We start from the raw sequence: 22,052 nt of genomic DNA on the forward strand, positions 1-22,052 counted from the left end.
TGGCAGACAGAGTGTATGGCGTCATGTGGGCGAGCGGTTTTCTGATGTCAATGTTGTGAACAGAGTGCCCCATGTTGGCAGTGTTTTTAAATTTTTAAAATGTATATAACCTTTATTTAAAATCTTTAATATTGTTGCATGTTGAGTTTATATTTTTGTTCAGTGTATATATATAGTGTATATACAGTACCAGTCTAAAGTTTGGACTCATCTACTCATTCCAGTATTTTTCTTTATTTTTACTATTTTCTACATTGTAGAATAATAGTGAAGACTGTCGTGGTAATTTCCTGTATTACTCAATGATGAGAGAGCCAACCACACACACAAGTCAGAGTTATATTATAAAGTACACCTTTAATAATATATATATGAGCTTCACCATTTTGACTCTCAGATCAATTCAGTGTCTATAAATGAATTATCTGAGAGTCCTTACAAAACAATTCTTAGTTTTATTTATAGCCAAGATACACCCCTCTCAACTTACAAAGAATCCTTTACCCGAAAGAGGAGTATCCCATAGCTAGACAGCATCAGCTATAAATCATCGTTCAGTTTGGTCTCCCAAGACAAGGTTTCAATCTCATGCTTGGTACTTCACTGTCTACCAAAACATTACCTCATCCAATGGCATATATCAATTGTCAATCCTAGATACTCCCAAACCTGGACAAACTCACTGAAGACAGTGAGCCTCTTAGGTCAAATACTAGATCAAGATAAGGGCAACCTCAGAGGGGACATACAATGGTTCCAGAAACAGCCACACTCTTTCCCCCAATGAGAAAAGTAGGGAGTGACTGGTGTACGGACATTGTATGAGATAACTAACTGGTTCCCCATTAATAACACCACCCCTTCACACGGTTTAGGAATAGTTACAGACACCTTTATAATAAGAAAACCATGTTCCATTCTGTCCTCCTCCCCTTCTGATATTCTACATAGCACCACATGGTTTAACAGATACATTGACATATGAAGACAAGCCTGACCTCTCCCCTCTCTGGGCCCCAAGTGACTAGGCCCTAGCTCAGAAGGGGAAAATGCACTGCCACCCCTATAGTCCAAAGGGCACCATTCTAATGACAAGTATCTAACAAGCATATGATGAAAATAACATCTTATCTATCTATGTTACCTAGCTAAATCTGATTCAGCCACGACAAGACATCAAAACTATGAAATAACACATATGGAATCATGTAGTAACCAAAAAAGTGTTAAACAAATCAAGATATATTTTATATTTGAGATTCTTCAAAGTAGCCACCATTTGCCTTGATGACAGCTTTGCACACTCTTGGCATTCTCTCAATCAGCTTCATGAGGTAGTCACCTGGAATGCATTTCAATTAATAGGTGTGCCTTCTTAAAAGTTAATTTGTTGAATTTCTTTCCTTCTTAATGCATTTGAGCCAATCAGTTGTGTTGTGACAAGGTAGGGGTGATATACAGAAGATAGCCCTATTTGGTAAAAGACCAAGTCCATGTTATGGCAAGAACAGCTCAAATAAGCAAAGAGAAACAACAGTCCATCATTACTTTAAGACAGGAAGGTCAGTCAATACGGAACAGTTCAAGAACTTTGAAGGTTTCTTAAAGTGCAGTCGCAAAAAGCATCAAGCGCTATGATGAAACTGGCTCTGATGAGGACCACCACATGAAAGGAAGACCCAGATATACCTCTGCTGCAGAGGATAATTTCGTTAGAGTTACCAGCCTCAGAAATTGCAGCCCAAATAAATGGAACAAGGAACATGAGCAATGGACATTAGACTGGTGGAAATCTGTCCTTTGGTTTAATGAGATTTTTGCTTCCAACCGCCATGTCTTTGTGAGACGCAGAGTAGGTGAACGGATGATCTCTGCATGTGTGGTTCCCACTGTGAAGCATGGATGAGGAGGTGTGATGGTGTGGGGGTACTGTGCTGGTGACACTGTCTGTGATTTATTTAGAATTCAAGGCACACTTAACCAGCATGGCTACCACAGCATTCTGCAGCGATGCGCCATCCCATCTGGTTTACGCTTAGTGAGACTATCATTTGTTTTTAAACAGGACAATGACCCAACACGCCTCCAGGCTGTGTAAAGGCTATTTGACCAAGACGAAGCATGATGGAGTGCTGCATCAGATGACCTGGCCTCCACAATCAGCCGACCTCAACCCAATTAAGTTGGTTTGGGATGAGTTGGACCACAGAGTGAAGGAAAAGCAGCCAACAAGTGGTTAGCATATGTGGGAACTCCTTCAAGACTGTTGGAAAAGCATTCCAGGTGAAGCTGGTTGAGAGAATGCCAAGAGTGTGAAGCTGTCATCAAGGCAAAGGGTGGCTACTTTGAGGAATATAAAATATTTTTTGATTTGTTTAACACTTTGTTATTTAGTACATGATTCCCTATGTGTTATTTCATCGTTTTGATGTCTTCACTATTATTATACAATGTCGAAAATAGTAAAAATAAAGAAGAATCCTTGAATGAGTGGTTGTGTCAAAACTTTTGACTGGTACTCTATATATTATTATTTTTTATTTTTTATTATTATTCTTATCTCAGGTGAAAACCCATATAATTGGGAAGGATCATACAGTCAATGGTAAGGATACATGTAGTAATGTAGCAGGTGAGGAATACTACTGTAGTCCAGGCCTAACTCCAGCTAAAACAGCATATTGAAAAATGTGAATAGAGACTGGAATCTCAATTGGAAGGAAAAAAAGTAAAGTGATTAGTTATTTGATCTTGTTTTTCCATCAATAAAATGCAATCAATTGATAGTTAATTATTGCAAAACAAAATAATCTTATCCATTGCCATTTTCCAATAAAAAACATCTCAACTACAGATGAATGAGGGAAAATTATATTTGACTCCACTATTACAGAGAAGACATACCCTCTGTCAGTGGCAGAGGTCGCTGCGCGCTCTGTCTGTTAACACGTTTGGTCTCTGTGCCTTGACGCAAGTTGTTTTCCCTTTCTATTTTTTTCGTTTGAGGATTTGGACTGCAAGCAAGGTGGACTTAGATTTATTTTGTCTTACGGTATCACGTTTTCAGTTTAGTTTAGCCTAGTAATGGTTTGGCAAGAACTTGTGCCGCACATAATAGACATTACGAAACAACCTCCATTTTGAAGTCCTAAAGAGTCGGTACAACGTGTAGGCTACTGTCAGAGTGCACTGTCCTCTACATGCGATTGTTCATGAACATATACGTGAAGGACAACACTCAAATGCAAAGAATACGACTGCAATAACATACTTGTACGTAAATTGATTGAGATGTGGTTTCACTGCATTTATTTGATTATGTTTAAAACGAAATGTTTCTTACTAGAACTCACCACGATATGGCTTCTTTGGCAGGCTCTGCTCCATTGGAACCAGAGCTCAGCCCTCTGGTCAAGCCAGAACAGTGTTACAAAGACAGTTTCCACTATCATCTACTTTGTGTTTCACCTTGATTATTTTTTATTTGTTTACATATAATAGTTATTTGTATTGCATTCATTATTTCAGATGTTCTACACAATACAACTCACCTGGGACCAATTGTTCTCATTGTGTCTAGATCTGTGGGACCATAAATATGCTCCAGCCACTGAGGATTCTCTTCAGACCCAAGTGGATGGTCTCACGGTCCTCCGGCAGCTATGTGTCCAGGATGAGGTCAGTTCAGTTAACTGTCAGATATACCCACCCATTTCATAAACATACTGCAAGTTAGATAACGGTTGAATGGGATTACATTCATGCTAAAGTTATGGCATGTCTGATTTAGGCACTTGAATAAGATAAAGGAGGAGGATGAGGCGTGTCGAGCAGCATTGCAGTCTGGGAATATTTTCCTCTATCACAAACTGGCTCCTCTACTGCGGAGGACTGACAGTGGAATATACCAGCTCCCAGCTCTCCAGACCAAAGGTATTGTATGGCCAGATGATTAGTGCCATTGAAGCTAGGATTGAGACTAACTGTATATAACAAGGACAGCCCCCTCTCACTTCAGAATCCCTACATTGAGAGTGACATTATTGTAATGACATAATAGAAATGGGCATTTCTTGACAGGAACAACTTTCAACAGAGATTTACCTGTATATACCAACACAAACATGTAGTATGCACGTCATGGAAATACATTTGTTCCTCTCAGATGTAGAAGAGATTCTGGAAAAGCTTGGAGAGGACAAGGAGATGGTGAAGGAATCCATTCTCATCAACTGCACTGAACAGAACGAAGCACAGTTCTCCTTCGATGTTGGTACGAGAACATCCAGACATGTAATACATTGCTTCATGGAACATACAGTTAGTTGGTACATCAAATTCCCATCTGGAATAATAATCCATCTCGTTCTCCACCTACAGTACATTGTCCTCTGTGTCTCTTGGGTCAGACGACAGGTTGACCGACTGTTTCTCTGTGCTGTAGGGGCGATAGAGCAGGCTGCTGTGGAGGAGCTGTGTAGAGGAACCTTCGTAGACTTGAGGAAAGCCTTCTTCCTACTGAGAGGGTCTGAGGCACCGCTTGTAGCCAGAGTGGGTATTGGAGTCAAGTCTCCAATCTAGTGTTGCACTGTGTTTTTCTAGTATTGTATTATACCGTGTGTCTCTCTGTGTTTGCTATAATACCTGGGTGTGTGTTTTGATCGTCAGGGGCAGGCTCTCCTTCGCTGGCACCAGACCAATGGCTTCTGCAGCTCCACTGGGCAGCCTACCCAAAGGAACCAGTCTGGCAGTCAGCGTGTGTGTCACAGCAGTGGGATCACTTATTACCCTAAGGTAAGAAACGGGGCTTATCTAGCAAATATAAAAGGTCAATCAGCTATTTAACAGCTCTCATATCACATTGGATTTTCATCATGAAATAGAGTAGTTAGTACATTTCCCCAAGCTGAGTGAAAAGTAGTTCTGTTGTGTCTTGTTTTTCTACAGATGTCTCCGGTGGTGATCGTACTGTTGTCTGATGGGAAACGGTGTTTGCTGGGGAGGCAGTCCACCTTCCCACGGGGGATGTACAGTGCACTGGCAGGCTTCTGTGACATTGGTGAGTCTCATGCCACACATTTTAAACCAATGAGGCATGTGTATTGACTATTTATAACATGTCTATTACATAGGCTACATCCAGTCCTAATATGCTACCCAGGTGTAAACAGCCTGAGAGATGTAACTCACTTATTCATAACTGTACTTGTTAAGACTAATATATTACTGTCAGCATAAGCACTGGCATAGGTTCCTGAATGTGTCAACAGGTGAGACCATGGAGGAGGCACTCCGCAGGGAGATAGCTGAGGAGGTGGGGCTGGAGGTAGAGTCTATCCAGTACTCAGGCTCTCAGCACTGGCCCTTCCCACAGAGCTCCTTCATGGTGGCCTGTCACGCCACCGTCAACCCAGACAAGACACACGTCAGTCAATGGCTGCCTCACTATTCTAACTTTCTCTGTGTTCATACATTAATTTGGCTTGAGTGTGAGCAAGACATCTAGACGAAGCCTTATCCACAGGCCTGGACTAACCAAATCTGGGGCCTAGGTCCAAACATTATTTGGCCTATTTCTGGGTGGCAGAGAGAATATTTTGCAGTTCTAAAGCTAATTTCCTGCAATTCTACACATTTTACCATGGGCCAGAGATAAAGTGTTGCAGTTTTAAAGCAAATGTTCTGCAATTCTACACATTTTGTCATGGTTAATGCAGGGTTCATATGCTATTTCAGTTACTCAAACATAAAATCAGGTCGGTAATCCAACCCTGCTTATCCATGGTAGTACATTTAGTGTCCAAGAACTGCCAGATCACTACATTGTTTTGTTCAATTGTTTTTTAGGAGACTTTGAGATTATACTTGTAATAAAAAGCGCTATATAAAGAAATTAATATTTTTATGTTACATGTTCTCCATGTCAATACAGTGTATATTGAAATAAATAAAATATGTTGAAAACGGAATTAATTGTACGTTGCTGATCTAACTGCTTTGCCTAACAGGTCAGTGTGGATAAGGTGGAGTTAGAGGATGCACGGTGGTTCAGCCTAGAGGAAGTCCAAGAGGCGCTGACGATCAAGGCACCACCACGGAACAACAAAGGAGAGCCTACTGTGTTCTGGGTCCCACCAAGCTACGCCATAGCTAACCGGTTGATCCAGGAATGGGCCAATCAACAACACCTCAAATCATAGCAAGATGGGTGGACAACAGACAGCATCAAAGCTGCAAATACAACACACAGAGGATTTTAGAAGACCAGGCAGGAACATTGTACTGTTAAGTGCTTGTTAACACACACAGACGGGAATGAAACATACAGGTCCAGAGCAGACATGGGGGGAACTGACAGGAAATGCATCTCACTTGAGGAAAAAAAGTGTTTGACGTGACATTGTGTTTCAATAGATACTGTAATACCATCAAAGGGCTTGGCTTATAGCTAACATTTTTTATTCTTATATATATATACACAATATGTAAAGGACATTTTTGCATACATTTAATTGTGTGATCACTAGGCCTTTATGAAGTTTAAACTGATGATTTTGTTTAAATACTGTAACTACCTCCACAGTATTGCAATGATTCTCAAAATGATTTACAAAGTGAATGGTTGTAATAAGTGTATCAGTACTGTAATAATATCATACTTGGTGTATGTAGAGAACTAAATGAATAAAACCATAAAGCCTAAACTGATGTGTTTTAAGCCTGATTGGTGTATGTACAGAAACTAACTGAATAAAACCATAAAGCCTAAACATACATATTTTAAGCCTGCTGTTGCCACCAAGAGACTATGAACGTTTTGGACGCTTTTATTTTTTGACTAGAAACCAAATACATTTAAGTGCAATGTGGAAAATAAAATAATCCTTAAGGGCTATACATAAAACCAATCGGCAACATTGCATCACAATGTCTTGATAATGTGTTGTTGCTACATAACCATGTAGGCCACTGGTTACAGAAGCTTGTATGATAAGACTTTCTGTTACCAAGTAAATCGGTTTTATTTTAAATCTTGAAAATATACATATGACTTCTTTCATAGTGACACCCCCCCATATATATATATATATAGGCACATCCCCTGCCACTCAAATCATCAGACCATGTTTAGGTCCTAAGTGACTTATGAACAGAATATCATCTTTCACTATGACAGAGTGGTCTCAAGAACTGTCTTTGCGCAGGATCAACTTTTAATCATAACATTTAATGAAAACAGATGACTGTTAGCAACAGCGCAGAGGTGAGTTAAAAAAAAAGTCACTTCTTTCCCTTCCTTCCTGAGGAGGAGCTTGGTCTTTTCTTGCAGTACTTTGCCTCCAGGTTATCCATAAAATTGTTAAAGCCTGCCTCTTTTGACTTCTGATTTTTCTGAAATAAAAGAAAAGGAGGAGGGGGATAAGAGATACATAACCCATGGCAGCTTCGAAAAAAGATCAGTAATGGTTTTACAGTTACGTTGTACCACGTTGGTCAACTAACTGTCTCACCTTGATCATGGCCACCAGGCTGTCCTCGCTGTTCAGGCCCATCTCTTTCTGCATCTCCTCTGCCTCTTTACGCTCTTTATCGGCCTGGAAACACAATGACACAAACATTGACAGCTGCAATGGTGACCATACTGATGTTCACCTGTATCTGCTAGCTATGTCTCTGTGATAAGAGCATGAGATAAAACAAACTCAAAATGCACTGAGGGATATATATATATAGAGTGGTGGATTAGTTCACACACCTTGCGTTTGCGGCTGCTTTTCTTCTTAGCACTCTCGTTGGTGAAAGCCTTGTGAGCCAGCAGCACCTTGGAGTCGATGGCGCACTGGAGGACGGCTCTGATCCGTGGCTCGTCCGCCTGGGTGGCACACAGCACGTTCTCCATGATCATGTCCATGTCGCCCTTGTGCTCCTCATAGACCCGCATCAGATCATGCTTTTCTTCCTCAGAGTCCTTGTAGGACTTCTCAAAGTTCAGAATATCTTGAAGTGTGATCTGCAAAGAGAATGCACAGTCTTGACATAACTGATCATGTCCAGGCCTGGGACTTTCTGAATGTACAGTGTTAATTCATTGTAGCTGAGATTTTAATTTAAGGCTGCAGAATGTGAAAACTGTGCAAGGCGGATGTGAAGACTTTCACTAGGCACTGAATGTATCCATTTGTAACTTGCACTGGGGGAAAAAAATGCTTAACTTGAAGTCCTACCTTAGGAAACATTGTTCTCCAATATTCTTCCCAGTTACGATCTTGGTCAAGTGAGTCGGACTCCTCGTCTACTATGCCCTGCTCGTCGTAAATGGCCCTTTGGTCTTTGTCACTCAAGACTGCATACACCTTCCCTAGAGTCTAGTAACACATCAAGATACCAAACAGGACAGAAACTGATCATCGGACACCTGCTCCTCCCGATATATCAACCAAGGTTTTAAAGGTAAACAAACATTCACATATAATTTTTGGAATGTAAGTGTTGTCTTGCCTACCTGGAACTTGGCAGTGGCTTGCTCGTCACCTGGTGATCTGTCAGGGTGGACTTGTAGTGAGACTTTATAATAACCCCGTCGAACCTCTGCCTCCGATGCATCATTTGTGACACCGATTACATCATAAAGGTTTGACGTCTTGAACAGCTCCTCACACTGATCCAGTAAACCCATGTCTGCTTCCCCTAGCAACTAGAACAAATAAAGAAAAATGCAACATAAAATGTAAACAATGTGTGTGGAATTAACTGGCAGTGATATAGCTAATGTAACTAGCCAACTAACGTTACTCTTTCTGGCTCTCTTTCTGCAGACAGTAGCGTCTATCTCCAATTCACTTCCCCAAAACAATAACCAAACGCACAAAGTTGGAGCTACAACCACACAACATCGTCAATAACATGACTGTCAATTTCAATAATTTAGCTTGCCGCTCAACGTTAACTAGCTAGCTAGATTGCGCTACTTAGCGAGCAGCTGATGCTAGCAGCTGATGCTAGCTAGCTAACGTAAATATCTCACTGACACTGGAACTGGCCTCTACCTACAGAAATTGTGGAACTAGCTATTCCGACTAGACATACCAACAAAAATAAGAATGTCTCCCAACTCACGCGTCCTTTGACTGAAGTGAATGACAGGTTATTATTGTGATTGTGTCCGTGTCTTTTGGATAGCTAGCTAGGTACCTTTCTAGCTCCCAATTGTCAACAAGCAAGCACCTCTCTACAAAATTTGGCGCGGTATTTGCGTCATCGTGTAATTCATATGAGCGCCCCACAGGTTTTCGAAACAGCCTCTTCAAAGATTCTCAATGCCCTTGATTACCAGATGCCCAATGTTTAAATGGCAAAGTAAATAAACGTATGGGGTTTCCTGGAATGTCAAGTATTAAATAAAAAAAATAAAAAAATCACATTACAGTGTGTTTGTATAAGGTAATGTACAACTTGGTAGCTTTCAAAATATAGTAGCTGTCTCTTTAATAAACTCAACTCACTTCTAAACCGGAACTAGAAGTTTGGAGTTCACAAAATACTTCCGTGTGAGCACATTCACAAAAAAAAGTCTCTGTACTCCTAATTAATCAAGTGTATTGATGTACTAGCTTCACCTGTATGTGGTATTATCTTAATATTTCATAAATGCTAATCTGAAAGAGTGGTCAATTAGCTAAGGTCGTGATAAACACCAACAAACAGAATGTCAAATTTCATCGCGTTGCAGACCCAGTTGGCCTCTGTCATGGAGACCCTTGTTCACGCGGCGGTGGCCGAACTGGGTAAACTTGTAGAGGACAGTTCTGTTTTCGTGTTCAGCCTGGAACTGACCCAGGGGCATAGCGAGGGTGAAGAATTATCTGCAAAACTGCAGACGGAGAGTCAGAATAAGATGGTAAGTCACCATGAGTGAGAGAGGAAAGGCCTAGCAGCTGGCTAGGATACTGAAGCAAGCTAGTTAGCTTTTCCCTTAACACATATCAGTTGTCCAATAGGACATCATGTTTATTAACAGTTACAGGTGGCAGATACCATGGAAAGTGGCATGCATGAATACAATAGCCATCCTCAATCTATTCATGGTATGTTTTGAAATAATACATTGCTTATCGCTTTCATTTACAGACAGACTTTGCCACAGTCATGGAGGTACTGGGCAATGAGGCATTGGGTAAAATAATGAAAATTGTGGATGATACAAAGTTTTTGATGGACTTTGAATCCAAGTCCTTCAAAGGCCATAGAGGGAAAAAAGCCAAACCACAAGCGAGCATCTTGAATATTCTGTCAGTTGGAGGAATGGGTAAGTAACAGATGTTTTTATTTCTTTATCTGTTGCACTACAAGAATAACTAAAAAGTACTAGCTTCACCTGAAGAAGAATTACCTATTTATGCCTCACTTCTCTTTCATTGGTGCAGCGGAGGAACATTCTTATGGCGGAAGTGGTAAAACTGCGGAGCAAACTGTTTCAATGGAGGTAAGCTTTTTGCAGATTGCTTCAAGAGTCATGGAATTGTTATCAAATTGTATTTATCACATACGCTGAAATACAACAGGTGTAGGCCTTACAGTGAAATGCTTACTTACAAGCCCTTAACCAACAATGCAGTTTGAAGAAAAATACCCCCCCAAAATAATTTAAAAAAAGTAACAAATAATTAAAGAGCAGCAGTAAAATAACAATAGCGAGGCTATATACAGGGGATACCGGTACAGAGTCAATGCGTGGGGGTACCGGTTAGTTGAGGTAATTGGTTAAGAGCCCATGAAACGGCAGCCATCCCCTCTGGTGCCATTATCACAATGTAATCGTTTCTGCAAACACTTTGGCTGCTTTCAATAGGCAAACCGTTAAATGTTTCTAGTCTGTGTCCATTCTGTGCCATTTCTATAATATGATCCAATTATGCTAATTTTCACACCTATTCAATCTGTTTGTGCTGGTAGTCTGCAGATGTGGAGGAAGTGGACACACCAGAATCTCCCCTTGTCTTGGCTGTTTCTGTCAAAGACGAGCATGGGCAAATAGACCTGGGGGCCATTGCAGAGAGTAAGCATAAAGCAAGTACTTGTGTCTTGACAGTACATAAGATCAGCCCATATCATAGTATTAACTGCCACCTGAGATTATATTTTTTCATGGCTGTTTTGTTCACGGACATGTTTTATGCATGTCTTACAGGAGCTGCCGATGATGCTTTTGCAGGAAACTCTTCTTCAGAGCACCAGTATGGTATGATTAGCGATGACCCCCTGGTGAACCCCACAGACATCCTATTGGAGACTTTGTTTGCCCAAAAGAAGCTCTTCATTTGCACCGAGTGTGGAAAAAGTTTCTCCACGCAGAGTAACCTCAAATCCCACCAGCGACTTCACACTGGCGAGAAACCATTTGTGTGCATGTTCTGCAACAAAGCCTTTGCCCACAAACAGAGTTGTAATGATCACATCCGCACCCACACTGGTGAGAAGCCCTTCATATGTGGCGTGTGTGGGAAATGCTTCGGCAAGCAGGCGCACCTCAAGACCCATTCGATAATCCACACTGGCGAAAAGCCTTACAGCTGCACTGTGTGTGGCAAGAGCTTCAACCTGGCTCAAAATCTGTCAAGACACCAGCAAATTCACACGGGAGAGAAAATCTTCACCTGTTTACTGTGCGGGAAAGGCTTCACACGCGCTGTAACACTGAAGACCCATCAACTCATTCACACTGGACAAAAGCCCTTCAAGTGTATTCAGTGTGAGAAGAGTTTCCGTCACGCTGTCAATCTGAAGAACCACCAGCGGATTCATACAGGCGTCAGGCCATTTAGCTGTGACTTGTGTGGCAAGACATTCCGTCAATCAGTGAATCTTAAAATACACAAGCGCATCCACACTGGAGAGAGGCCATATATCTGCACAGAATGTGGCAAGACCTTCAGTCAGCAGAGTAGTCTCATGTCTCACGGACGCACCCACTCTAACGAGAGACCTTTCCAGTGTAGCTTCTGCGAGAAAAGATTCAACAACGCCAACAGTCTGAAGTTGCACCAGAGAATCCATACAGGAGAGAAGCCGTACAGCTGTGAAATCTGTGGGAAGACCTTCAGTCAGGGCAGTCATCTCCGAACACACAAGAGGCATGTCCACGCAGGAGGGAAACAGTACATCTGTGATAAATGTGGGAAGAGGTATTCAGACAAGCGGAATCTTAAGATGCACAAATGTGTTTATGCCTCAACCTAACATAGTGATGGGCAAACGGTTTCAATCTTTGAGAGGCTTTTGTTGTCGTTTGCATTGCTGTTAAAGAGAGCCTTGAAGCCTGGCACGCTAATCGCTAGAGGAACCCACTTCAACTTGATTTTAGCCTGAGCAAAAATGTTTTTTTTTTTTTTTTTTATGAAATAGGATTTTCTGTCAGGAGCTAGGTGTTTTTGTTCCCATTTAAGCAATTATGAAAAGTAAACTAGTAAAACGCAGAAACCAAATATGCCTATGTTAAATAATGTAATGTTAGTGTATACTGTATATAATCATGCAACTTTTATAAGATATGCTTATTTAAGCTAAATAACCTATAGCTAACATTTTACAGCCAGCGATGTATTGATATTATTTGGAAAAAGCCTGTAAAACTGAATCTGGAGTTTGGGCTATGAAAAAGCTGTAGGTTATGTATTATAACAGAACTGCTTGGCTGACTAGCCTGTACTTCCACAACATCAGTCAGATTTAATTTGTTTACCACATGTACTTGTTTCTTAAAGACCCAGTGCAGGCAAAATAAAATGTTCCTGTGTTTATATCATATTGTACAATAGCTGATGAAAAAAAAATCAGTGTTATTTCCTGATAGTTGCTGGTTGAAAATACAATCTACACATGACCATCTAATCAGCAATTTTGCATGGGCGGGAGTTTCGTGCTTTCCATGAAGACATCAACATGAGGTAAATTGGTTAATAGACCAATAACAAAGCATTCCAAACCTCTCTGCCAATAACAGCTAGTTTTCAGTTTTCCCCTCACTCAGACAACTCTTAGCAAAATTATTGCTTGAGAAACTTTTTTTTTTCTAAAAACAATTTGTCAATTTTACTGAAAATCTATTATAGTAAGGTACTTAATTGTTGCCCAGAAATGATTTGATATTGATATAAAAAAAAGTCTGCATTGTGCCTTTTAAGGTTTGTTTTCTATAGACTATCTTATAGCCTTTGTTATTGTCTATACTTTATGATGTAAATGAGACAAATCAACACATGGTTGTATGTAGTGGGAGGGAACAAATTGGTTAAAAAAATATCACATTAAATTACAGTAATGTATTCAATAAAGACATGCAATGCTGCAATGTTTGGAATTTCACCTGTGTGAACTGTGCTTCAGTTATGGATTCACATTCAAATGGAAACCATACTATTGTGTTATTGCTGTCCAAATCACAGCTAATGACATTTGATGAATGAATGGTAAACTCAGTTGAAAAGTTGACATTTGCAGTTGCAGAACTTTTTGAGGCTCATTTTGGTGATTAAAATGGATTTTGGTTGGTTTTCATAGTTTCTTTTTCCCTATTTCTTTTTTATTATTTAAGTATGTGAAAACACTGTTTACCTAGACATTAGTCTGGGCTGTTGCAAAGCTGGATATTTGACACGTTCGAATAATAAATCCTCTATTGCTTCCCAAAAAGTATTATATTGCATTTCACCGGATGTATAAATGTGAAGCATCCGCTTGGCGTTTCCACTCACTACCAGCCCAGTGGGAGAAAATGGAACGAGATGGATTTTCTGCACATTTTCTCATCGATTAAACATTTGATGTCAATACAGTTTTCTGTTTGCAAAACTAAAATATGAGTGAACAGAGTGAACTAAGTTTTGTAGACATTACCCTTTGCCAAAGGTGTAAACAATTCCGTTGTTTAGGAGTGAAAAGGCGAATTTAGTTATTGCACACGTTCGATTCACACACTAGGCGTTCCCTAACTGAAATATGCAAATTATTTGCTAGAACGCGCCAATAGGATCTCGCTAGCTCGTGCTTGGCTCTGCCCACTATGACTAATTTGTTCCCATTTGACACGACAGGCTGTGGTCTATCTTGATTTAGTTAAAAATCTTCCTAGTCAGACTTGTTGCCTCCCACAATGTATCAAGGCTAACTGTTTTTGTCAAGCGACAGGTTTAGGAGACCAGTGGCTGTGCGCATGTGGTTGTGGATGATTCAGCGAGAGTCGAGTCCAGTGAGCAGAGCACTTGACAGCGGCGAGCCTAGCAACACTAGCTAGCTACTGAACAAGCGAAACAAGCGTTTTTTCGGACAATGAATTTTTGACAAGAAATTTTAATGAACAAATGACCACTAGGAGAGAGGCGACGACAAAATCTTGATGCTTTGGTGGACCATACATAGCCATACGCCTGGCTGAAGAAAAAAAAAACATCTGCTTCAGGGAAAGGTGTTAATGTTACTTGACAACTAGCCATAATGTTTTGGATTTGACTTGCTCAGTCATAGATATGGTGCTTTCATATCAAGCAGTGTTTGTAAGGCCATTTAACTGAACATTTTTATTGAGGTAACTAGCTAGCCAGGCTACTGCTGGCTTGAATTTGCTAGCTAGCTGACTAGCCAACGTTAGCAATTGGACCTGCACTTGTTATTCAATCAACCAGCCTATTCACTCCTCAATTCAGGAATTTGCGGTCGTGCATGTTAATGCATCATCATCTGTTTCAATAGGTAAGTCCGAGTTTGAGTCGCCTATGTGTGTCAGTGGAAGTACTACTGTCTTGTCATTTAAATTAACAATCCATTCTCAGGCCTGTTGCAGCAGCTAAGAGACAGCTACAGTATATTGGTATGCCTAACCTGCACTGCTATGTGTCAGAGATACTGTTAAGCATGTTATAACATTTCAACTTCTAAATGAGCATCAGACACAGACCAGTGTTGGCCCCTTACTGGCCTTGCTGCTTGGAGGCTCCAGTCAAATTGGCCCAGAGGTAAATAATCCCTTGTTTTACTGCTACAAATTACTCTCTGAAACAACATTCCATGCATACTTCAATTGGAAGTGAGTCCAACTGCAACTTGTAAAAACAGTGACTTATTGAAGTGTCATTGTTTTGGCCTTGTCATTATAAAATCACCCCACAGAGTCTCTAGCAAGTTGGCAACTGTGATGGATTCAGTTGTTCGTGTGGTGGTCATTGGAGGACAGCCACACTGCACAACAGTGAATGAGATGAACAAAAGCCATTGTCCTCTTTTAAAATAACCTTCCATGTGTCAGGGTCTAGGCAGCTTATGTTGGATTTAAGGTATGGATTTGGCTCCATAATAGTAAAGAAAAAACACAGGGAACCCTGATTCCCAGTGGTAACCTACACTCTTTCTCTAGCTCGTAATAAAAATAACCATTACAGAGGCAGAAGGCCTTGTATGAGGTTATGGAGGTCAGTGAGCCACAGAGTACAGGCCAGGGATTTCTGCATGCGCTGACGCAGAGGAGCTGCAGAGAACAATTATCAGTCAAGCTTGTCCTAGTTTGTATACTGTATCCTAGGTTTTTAGTGGATATTGTCAATGTTAGGTATGCTGAACATTTTGTGACTCGGGTTTTCGCTCAATGTTGTGTTATTACAACGCAACTACCATGTTATTATGTCAGTGTTTCTGACACACATGCCTGTCATTTGCTTGTTTATGATTTACATTCGCTCTTTACAGTCAACTATGCAATAAAACAAGTATTATTTGTTGCATGTGCCAAATACAACAGGTGTAGACTTTACCATGAAATGCTTTCTTACAAACCCTTACCCAACAACGCAGAGTTAAAAAGTAAGAAAAATTTGCACAAATAAAATGCTGTCCTAGCTGTTAATAATATAGCCACACGTTTCCTTTCCTCTAAGGTTGAGCTGTATCTAGAATGTTTCGTTATTGGGGTTGTGTTCAGAAGGGTTTAGAATAGAGGTCGAACGATTATGATTTTTCAACGCCGATACCGATTATTGGAGGACCAAAAAAGCCAATACCGATTAATCGGACGATTTTTATTTATTTATTTGTAATAACTACAATTACAACAATACTGAATGAACACTTATTTTAACTTACTTAATAAATCAATAAAATCAATTTAGCCTCAAGTAAATAATGAAACATGTTCAATTTGGTTTAAATAATGCAAAAACAAAGTGTTGGAGAAGGAAGTAAAAGTGCAATATGTGCTATGTAAGAAAGCTAACGTTTTAGTTCCTTGCTCAGAACATGAGAACATATGAAAGCTGGTGGTTCCTTTTAACATGAGTCTTCAATATTCCCAGGTAAGAAGTTTTAGGTTGTAGTTATTATAGGAATTATAGGACTATTTCCCTCTATACCATTTGTATTTCTTCATTAACCTTTGACTATTGGATGTTCTTATAGGCACTTTAGTATTGCAAGTGTAACAGTATAGCTTCCGTCCGCTCCTCCCTGGGCTCGAACCAGCAACACAACGACAACAGTCACCATCGAAGCAGCGTTACCCATGCAGAGCAAGGGGAACAACTACTAGAAGGCTCAGAGCGAGTGACATTTGAAACGCTATTAGCGCACGCTAACTAGCTAGCCATTTCACTTCGGTTACACCAGCCTCATCTCGGGAGTTGATAGGCTTGAAGTCATAAACAGCGCAATGCTTGAAGCACAACGAAGAGCTGCTGGCAAAACGCACGAAAGTGCTGTTTGAATGAATGTTTACGCGCCTGCTTCTGCCTACCACCGCTCAGTCAGATACTTAGATACTTGTATGCTCAGTCAGATTATATGCAACGCAGGACACGCTAGATAATATCTAGTAATATCATCAACCATGTTTAGTTAACTAGTGCTTATGATTGATTGTTTTTTTATAAGATAAGTTTAATGCTAGCTAGCAACTTACCTTGGCTTACTGCATTCGCGTAACAGGCAGTCTCCTTGTGGAGTGCAACGAGAGAGAGGCAGGTCGTTATTGCGTTGGACTAGTTAACTGTAAGGTTGCAAGATTGGCTCCCCCGAGCTGACATGGTGAAATCTGTCGTTCTGCCCCTGAACAAGGCAGTTAACCCACCGTTCCTAGGCCATCATTGAAAATAAGAATGTGTTCTTAACTGACTTGCCTAGTTAAATAAAGGTATAAATAAAAAAATCGGCAAATCGGCGCCCCAAAATACCGATTTCGATTGTTATGAAAACTTAAAATCGGCCCTAATTAATCGGCCATTCCGATTAATCGGTCGACCTCTAGTTTAGAATGGTGCAGAAAGAAAATATATAGGCTAATGTATTAGAGCTAGAGCTCACATGAGTGCCTGCTTACTCTCCATGACAAAGAAGAAAGTCTGTTCAACATAAGGGCTATTTTATGTGAACATTCTATAACGTTTCACCCTCCTGCATAAGACCCTGATCTCTGAGCTCCCTCTGCGGTGTCTTTTATCACTCTGAGGAAGGAATTAAATTCCCACTGTGATCGTTAACAAGATAAATAATGCACCAGTGTTCCTGCTCATCCTACTTTATGATGTCCCACCAGAGTTGAGAGAGTGGACACGGGCCTGATACAGTGGATGTGCAGTTTGGTTAAAGAATGGCAACGTGAGGCCTTGGAGCAGGCAACCTTGGTGTTCTTATTCCCCTATCTTCCCTCCTGGCCCACTGGCCTGGACACGCCTCATTCTGTCTCTCATCCGCTCCACCTCTCCTCTAAGCTCTTCCCTGTGTGCCAGCCCAGCCTATCTTCTATCCATAGATAATTAATGGCCCGGGCCTCTGTACCTGCTGGGGTGTGGCAGTCTCTGTCCGCTGCCAACCCTGTGTGGCCTGCTGGAGTCAGGTAGGACAGTCTGTCTGTTCTGAGAAACAGTCTGGCATATTACCTATCCAGCTGTGAGCCCTTCATCAAAGGAAATGGTGAAAATAAATCTGAAAAATGCCCCCTCAGCAGTTTGGCCAGTGATTCAAAGTTGCCAGGCTGATAAGAAATGGTTTGTGTTTGCTGTTCTTGTAAACACCGTCTGTCTCAGGCTCTGAAGCAAACGGAAGACATTTAGGCCCGTGTTCTTATCAGTGGGAGCATGGGAAGAAGATGTAGCCTGTTGGCATGCTTTACAAAACACTCACAGGTCAGGGTCCATTCATTCTCTTGAACTTTGTTGGCCCTGCATGTTTGTTATCTGAGGTGTGAATTTCACAGGTTGAGTCACCATCTGATGACATCGGAATGATAACATAGTAACACACACACACACACACACACGAGATGCCTTGTTCCCTCATTATCTGGTAGAGTCAGAGATGAAGTCAGCTTTTAGACTGTGTTTCTGTTTTGAGGGTAGGGTTTGGCGGTATCGTCATACTGTCCTTCTCTCATATCGGGATTTACGGTTTTACAGGCTTAGTACACAAGGGTGCTCCAAAAAGATGCAAAAAAAGCCCATTGGGTGTTTATTACCAGAATGATAACAAAATTAGCACAAGTAATAGTGAATTTCCATGGAGGCTGCTAGTGAAATAACTAATTGCAAAGACAGGCAATCCATCTCAAATATAAACACAACATGCAAAAATGTCAACGGTTTTACTGAGTTACAGTTCATATAAGGTAATCAGTCAATTGAAATCAATTAAGCCCTAATCTATGAATTTCACATGACTGGGCAGGGGTGCAGCCATTGGTGGACCTAGGAAGGCATAGGCCCATCCATTTGGGAGCCAGGCCTACCCACTGGGGAGCCAGGCCCAGCCAACCAGAATTCGTTTTTCCCCACAAAAGGGCTTTATTACTGACAGAAATACTCAGTTTCATCAGCTGTCCGGGTGGCTGGTTTCAGACGATCCCGCAGGTGAAGAAGAATAATGTGGAGGTCCTGGGCTGGTGTGATTATACATGGTCTGCGGTTGTGAAGCCGGTTGGACGTACTGCCAAATTCTCTAATATGATGTTGGAGGTGGCTTATGGTAGAGAAATTAACATTAAATTCTCTGACAACAGCTCTGGTGGACATTCTTGCAGTCAGCATGCCAATTGCACACTCCCTCAACTTGAGACATCTGTGGCATTGTGTTGTGACAAAACTGCATATTTTAGAGTGGCCTTTTATTGTCCCCCCAGCACAAGGTGCACCTGTGTAATGGTCATGCTGTTTAATAAGCTTCTTGATATGCCACACCTGTCAGGTTGATGGATTATCTTGAGAAATGTTCACTAACAGAGATGTAAACAAATTTGTGCACAATTTGAGAGAAGTATGCTTTTTGTACGTATGGAACAATTCTGGGATATTTTATTTCAACTCATGACCAACACTTTACATGCTGTGTTTATATAAGTAGGAGCTACTGAATGTGATTTTTGCTGAGTTTGGGCATTTACAGGCAAAGAGACATTGTGCAAAGGAACAAAGTTTTGACACAAGCTTGTCTGATGGAAGAACAGTACTGGCTTTGGAGCAGCATGTGTACATGCTGTGTCTGTGTGGAATCTGGAGTCGCTAGGGCAACGGGCCTGCCTGCTCTGCTTGGAGAAGAGGCTGGGAGGAGCAGACAGGCCTAGCACCGAGAGGAGAGAAAAAACCGCAAGGAAATCAAGCAGTGGCAGCTGTACAGATAACTCATCCAAAGTGCTTGACTTCTCAAACACGGCAGAAAGCAAACACTCTATGACCCTTAAGGGTCGCATTAACGCACAAATTATAAAAGGCGTATAAGAAATATCTTGCTGCGTTTTGTAAATACAGATCTAATATGCTTATTGTAATTTCTGCTTGGCATCAGACTAATTTTGTGCTTCAGTTGCACTTCTCCAAACAGGCATTCTATCAGCAGATAGCTCTCTGACTGATGTGTAGCTACTTTTCTCTGGCACTTTTCTTGGTGTAGCCAGCCTTCTTTTCTCCGGTAAAATGAAAGATTAACTAAGCTAAACATTAGGAAATGTAGCTGGCTACATTATTTCTCTGATAAAAATATGTTTTAGCAAAAAAATACTTTTTATTTTAAGCTCATTTACTCTTGTGGCTGTCAGCCATACACCGTTGTACTTCTGTTGTCATCTGATGAAAATTAAGCTATTTTCTGCCGAATTCGTTGCAATAATGTATTTTCTGTGAAGGAAAACTATAGTTGCACGTCCCTGATCACTCTATTGAAGCAAAAAAACACTGACTTTCACTTTGAAATGCGAATGGCTCAACTGTTCTGGGGAACTACAGTAAGCTTCATAATGTGACAGATGAAATGAAGAACGGGATCTGCTTTATCTCCTAACGTATGGCACAAGTCCATTGCAGGTATGTCCTTAAAAATTAGCTACAGATATTACAATTTATTGAAAAACTTCAAAGAAATAGTCTCAATGGTATTGAAAAAGCATCCTGTGGTTATTTCCAAATAGCCCGGTATACGGTATATACTGCCCAAGCCTATTTGAGGGTTCATGAACCTGCACCTGAGGTCTCTGAAACTCTATCTTTAGTTGTCTTCTATTTGGTTTCCCAGCTGGTGCTCTAGAACCTTGTATTGTGTGAGCACTGATGAGCGCATTGTCATGTGTGTGTTTAGGGCACGGGCAGCTGTGCTGCTATTGAGGAAGGGCAATGGTTTTGTGGGTAGCGTCTACCTACATTATCTACATTAGTATGGCACTATGAAAGAGTACGGAAATACAGATTGTGTAAACTAAGTTTGAGTAGGGGCTGGGGTGAGTGTAGTGTGATGCTAGTAGTGATCATCCATGGGAATTCTCTATGACCTGTAAGGTTCTGTATGTATTTTCTTAGTCAACTTTGTGTTCTGTTTCATTGTGTTCTTGAACGTAGCTCTGTTTTCTTTGTGTTCTTGAACGTAGCACTGTCTTTCATTTTTGTTCGTTGATTTCACCTGTGTTAGTTACTCACCTGGTCTCATCAGCTCCTTATTTAGTTCAGTTCATTCTGTTTGTGACTTTGTGAGATATTGTTCGTCTTGACTCTACAAAGCCTTTTCCAAGCTCGTTTGTGAGAAGCAGTCATAGCCTTCAGTCCTAGTTTTAATTCACCTGCCTGTTTGCCTAACTGTGTATGACCATTGCCCACCTATGACCACGATTCCTGCCTTCTGCGAAGGTGAAATAAACACTTGCTGCACTCTGCGCGTTTCTCCCTGAGTATTCATTACATGACCCTGGCATAACCTTCAAGATTTTCTGCCTCTGATGTAGCATATCCCCTTCTCCTTTCACCTGTGGCTAGTAAAGGAATATGAGGTGGTCATTTGCAGATCTAAGCCTAAGCTTTAGACTGCTACTGATTTGGGAGATTCATAGCTAATTTTGGATGCAAATATCTCATTAGATTGGAGACTAGAGACAGAAATAGTGTGTGGCTGTGCGTGTGCGTGCTTCCATGTGTGTGTTGGGTTCATGTGTCTAACAAGGCAGAGAATTCAGTCTGTTTGGATCAGGGCCTCTGTATCAGCCCTAAGGGTTGCTTATGACTAATATGAGATTATTCAATTAGTTCAACTGTGATCACCATGAAAGGTGGGAGTGGGTGTGCAGCTGCCAGAGATGGACAGACAGACAGGCTGAAGGGAAGATGGAGGAGAGACAGACAAACATAGACCATCTGAAAGGAGGGCACTGATGTAGCCTATCTTTCTCCCCCCTCTTCCTCTCCCCCCTCTTCCTCTCTCCTGAGGGGAGCATACATACCTTTTCTGTCTCAGTGGCTATTTAGGGTAAATCCATCATAGTATTATTAACATGTTACTCCTTTGTGGTGATATGGAGCATGAACTAGCATTAGGGATTCTGGGATCAATTTACTGTGGAGTGTACAGAACATTCAGATCCAGCACAGGACTAACCTAACGTAGCAGGACTAACCTAACGTAGCAGGAGTAACCTAACGCAGCACGACTAACAAATGCCTGAGCGGCGTTTCTTTCCTTCTGGTCCTGACGAGAGAAAAACATCTGTTCGGGGGATGTTCTCTTCTGCACTGTTCAACCAATCCCGTAAATGTTGCTTGACGAGT

The 22,052-nt window shown here is 41.1% G+C and overlaps 4 protein-coding genes across 8 annotated transcripts in view; 3 read left to right on the plus strand and 1 right to left on the minus strand.

Moving 5' to 3' along the window:
* Nucleotides 1-2,932: 2,932 nt before the first annotated feature.
* nudt13 (nudix (nucleoside diphosphate linked moiety X)-type motif 13) lies at nt 2,933-6,704 on the plus strand. 3 transcript variants are annotated; one of them, XM_038991159.1, is made up of 9 exons: nt 2,933-3,273; nt 3,529-3,678; nt 3,791-3,933; nt 4,166-4,273; nt 4,445-4,551; nt 4,669-4,794; nt 4,948-5,059; nt 5,271-5,425; nt 6,009-6,704. In XM_038991159.1, the coding sequence occupies exons 2-9, from the start codon at nt 3,599-3,601 to the stop codon at nt 6,198-6,200; spliced, it is 1,023 nt and encodes a 340-aa protein (XP_038847087.1). In that variant the 5' UTR covers nt 2,933-3,273; nt 3,529-3,598; the 3' UTR covers nt 6,201-6,704. The 3 variants fall into 3 exon arrangements, with proteins under 3 accessions (XP_038847087.1, XP_038847086.1, XP_038847088.1); XM_038991158.1 differs by having other exon boundaries at nt 3,581-3,678; XM_038991160.1 differs by having other exon boundaries at nt 3,581-3,678; nt 5,271-5,326.
* Nucleotides 6,705-6,811: 107 nt separating this feature from the next.
* On the minus strand, nt 6,812-9,301 carry dnajc9 (DnaJ (Hsp40) homolog, subfamily C, member 9). Of its 3 annotated transcripts, none has more exons than XM_038991164.1 (6): nt 9,193-9,301; nt 8,504-8,695; nt 8,226-8,366; nt 7,757-8,011; nt 7,512-7,595; nt 6,812-7,392 (listed from the first exon to the last, which is right to left on the minus strand). In XM_038991164.1, exons 2-6 carry the CDS (start codon nt 8,675-8,677, stop codon nt 7,282-7,284), a joined length of 765 nt encoding a protein of 254 aa, XP_038847092.1. In that variant the 5' UTR covers nt 8,678-8,695; nt 9,193-9,301; the 3' UTR covers nt 6,812-7,281. The 3 variants fall into 3 exon arrangements, with proteins under 3 accessions (XP_038847092.1, XP_038847089.1, XP_038847091.1); XM_038991161.1 differs by having other exon boundaries at nt 9,118-9,257; XM_038991163.1 differs by having other exon boundaries at nt 9,088-9,257.
* A 240-nt stretch (nt 9,302-9,541) lies between these two features.
* si:ch211-207i20.2 (uncharacterized protein LOC568537 homolog) lies at nt 9,542-13,552 on the plus strand. Its single transcript, XM_038991165.1, has 5 exons — nt 9,542-9,898; nt 10,129-10,306; nt 10,425-10,483; nt 10,954-11,056; nt 11,189-13,552. Exons 1-5 carry the CDS (start codon nt 9,707-9,709, stop codon nt 12,235-12,237), a joined length of 1,581 nt encoding a protein of 526 aa, XP_038847093.1. The 5' UTR covers nt 9,542-9,706; the 3' UTR covers nt 12,238-13,552.
* Nucleotides 13,553-14,124: 572 nt separating this feature from the next.
* LOC120045443 (serine-rich coiled-coil domain-containing protein 2-like) overlaps nt 14,125-22,052 on the plus strand; it is a 46,723-nt gene continuing 38,795 nt past the window's right edge. Inside the window, exon 1 of the mRNA XM_038990327.1 lies at nt 14,125-14,745. The gene's annotated coding sequence lies outside the window, so the exon portion shown is untranslated. The remainder of the gene's footprint in view (nt 14,746-22,052) is intronic.

Source organism: Salvelinus namaycush, chromosome 4 (genome assembly GCF_016432855.1).
Source record: "Salvelinus namaycush isolate Seneca chromosome 4, SaNama_1.0, whole genome shotgun sequence".
Lineage (NCBI taxonomy): Eukaryota > Metazoa > Chordata > Actinopteri > Salmoniformes > Salmonidae > Salvelinus > Salvelinus namaycush.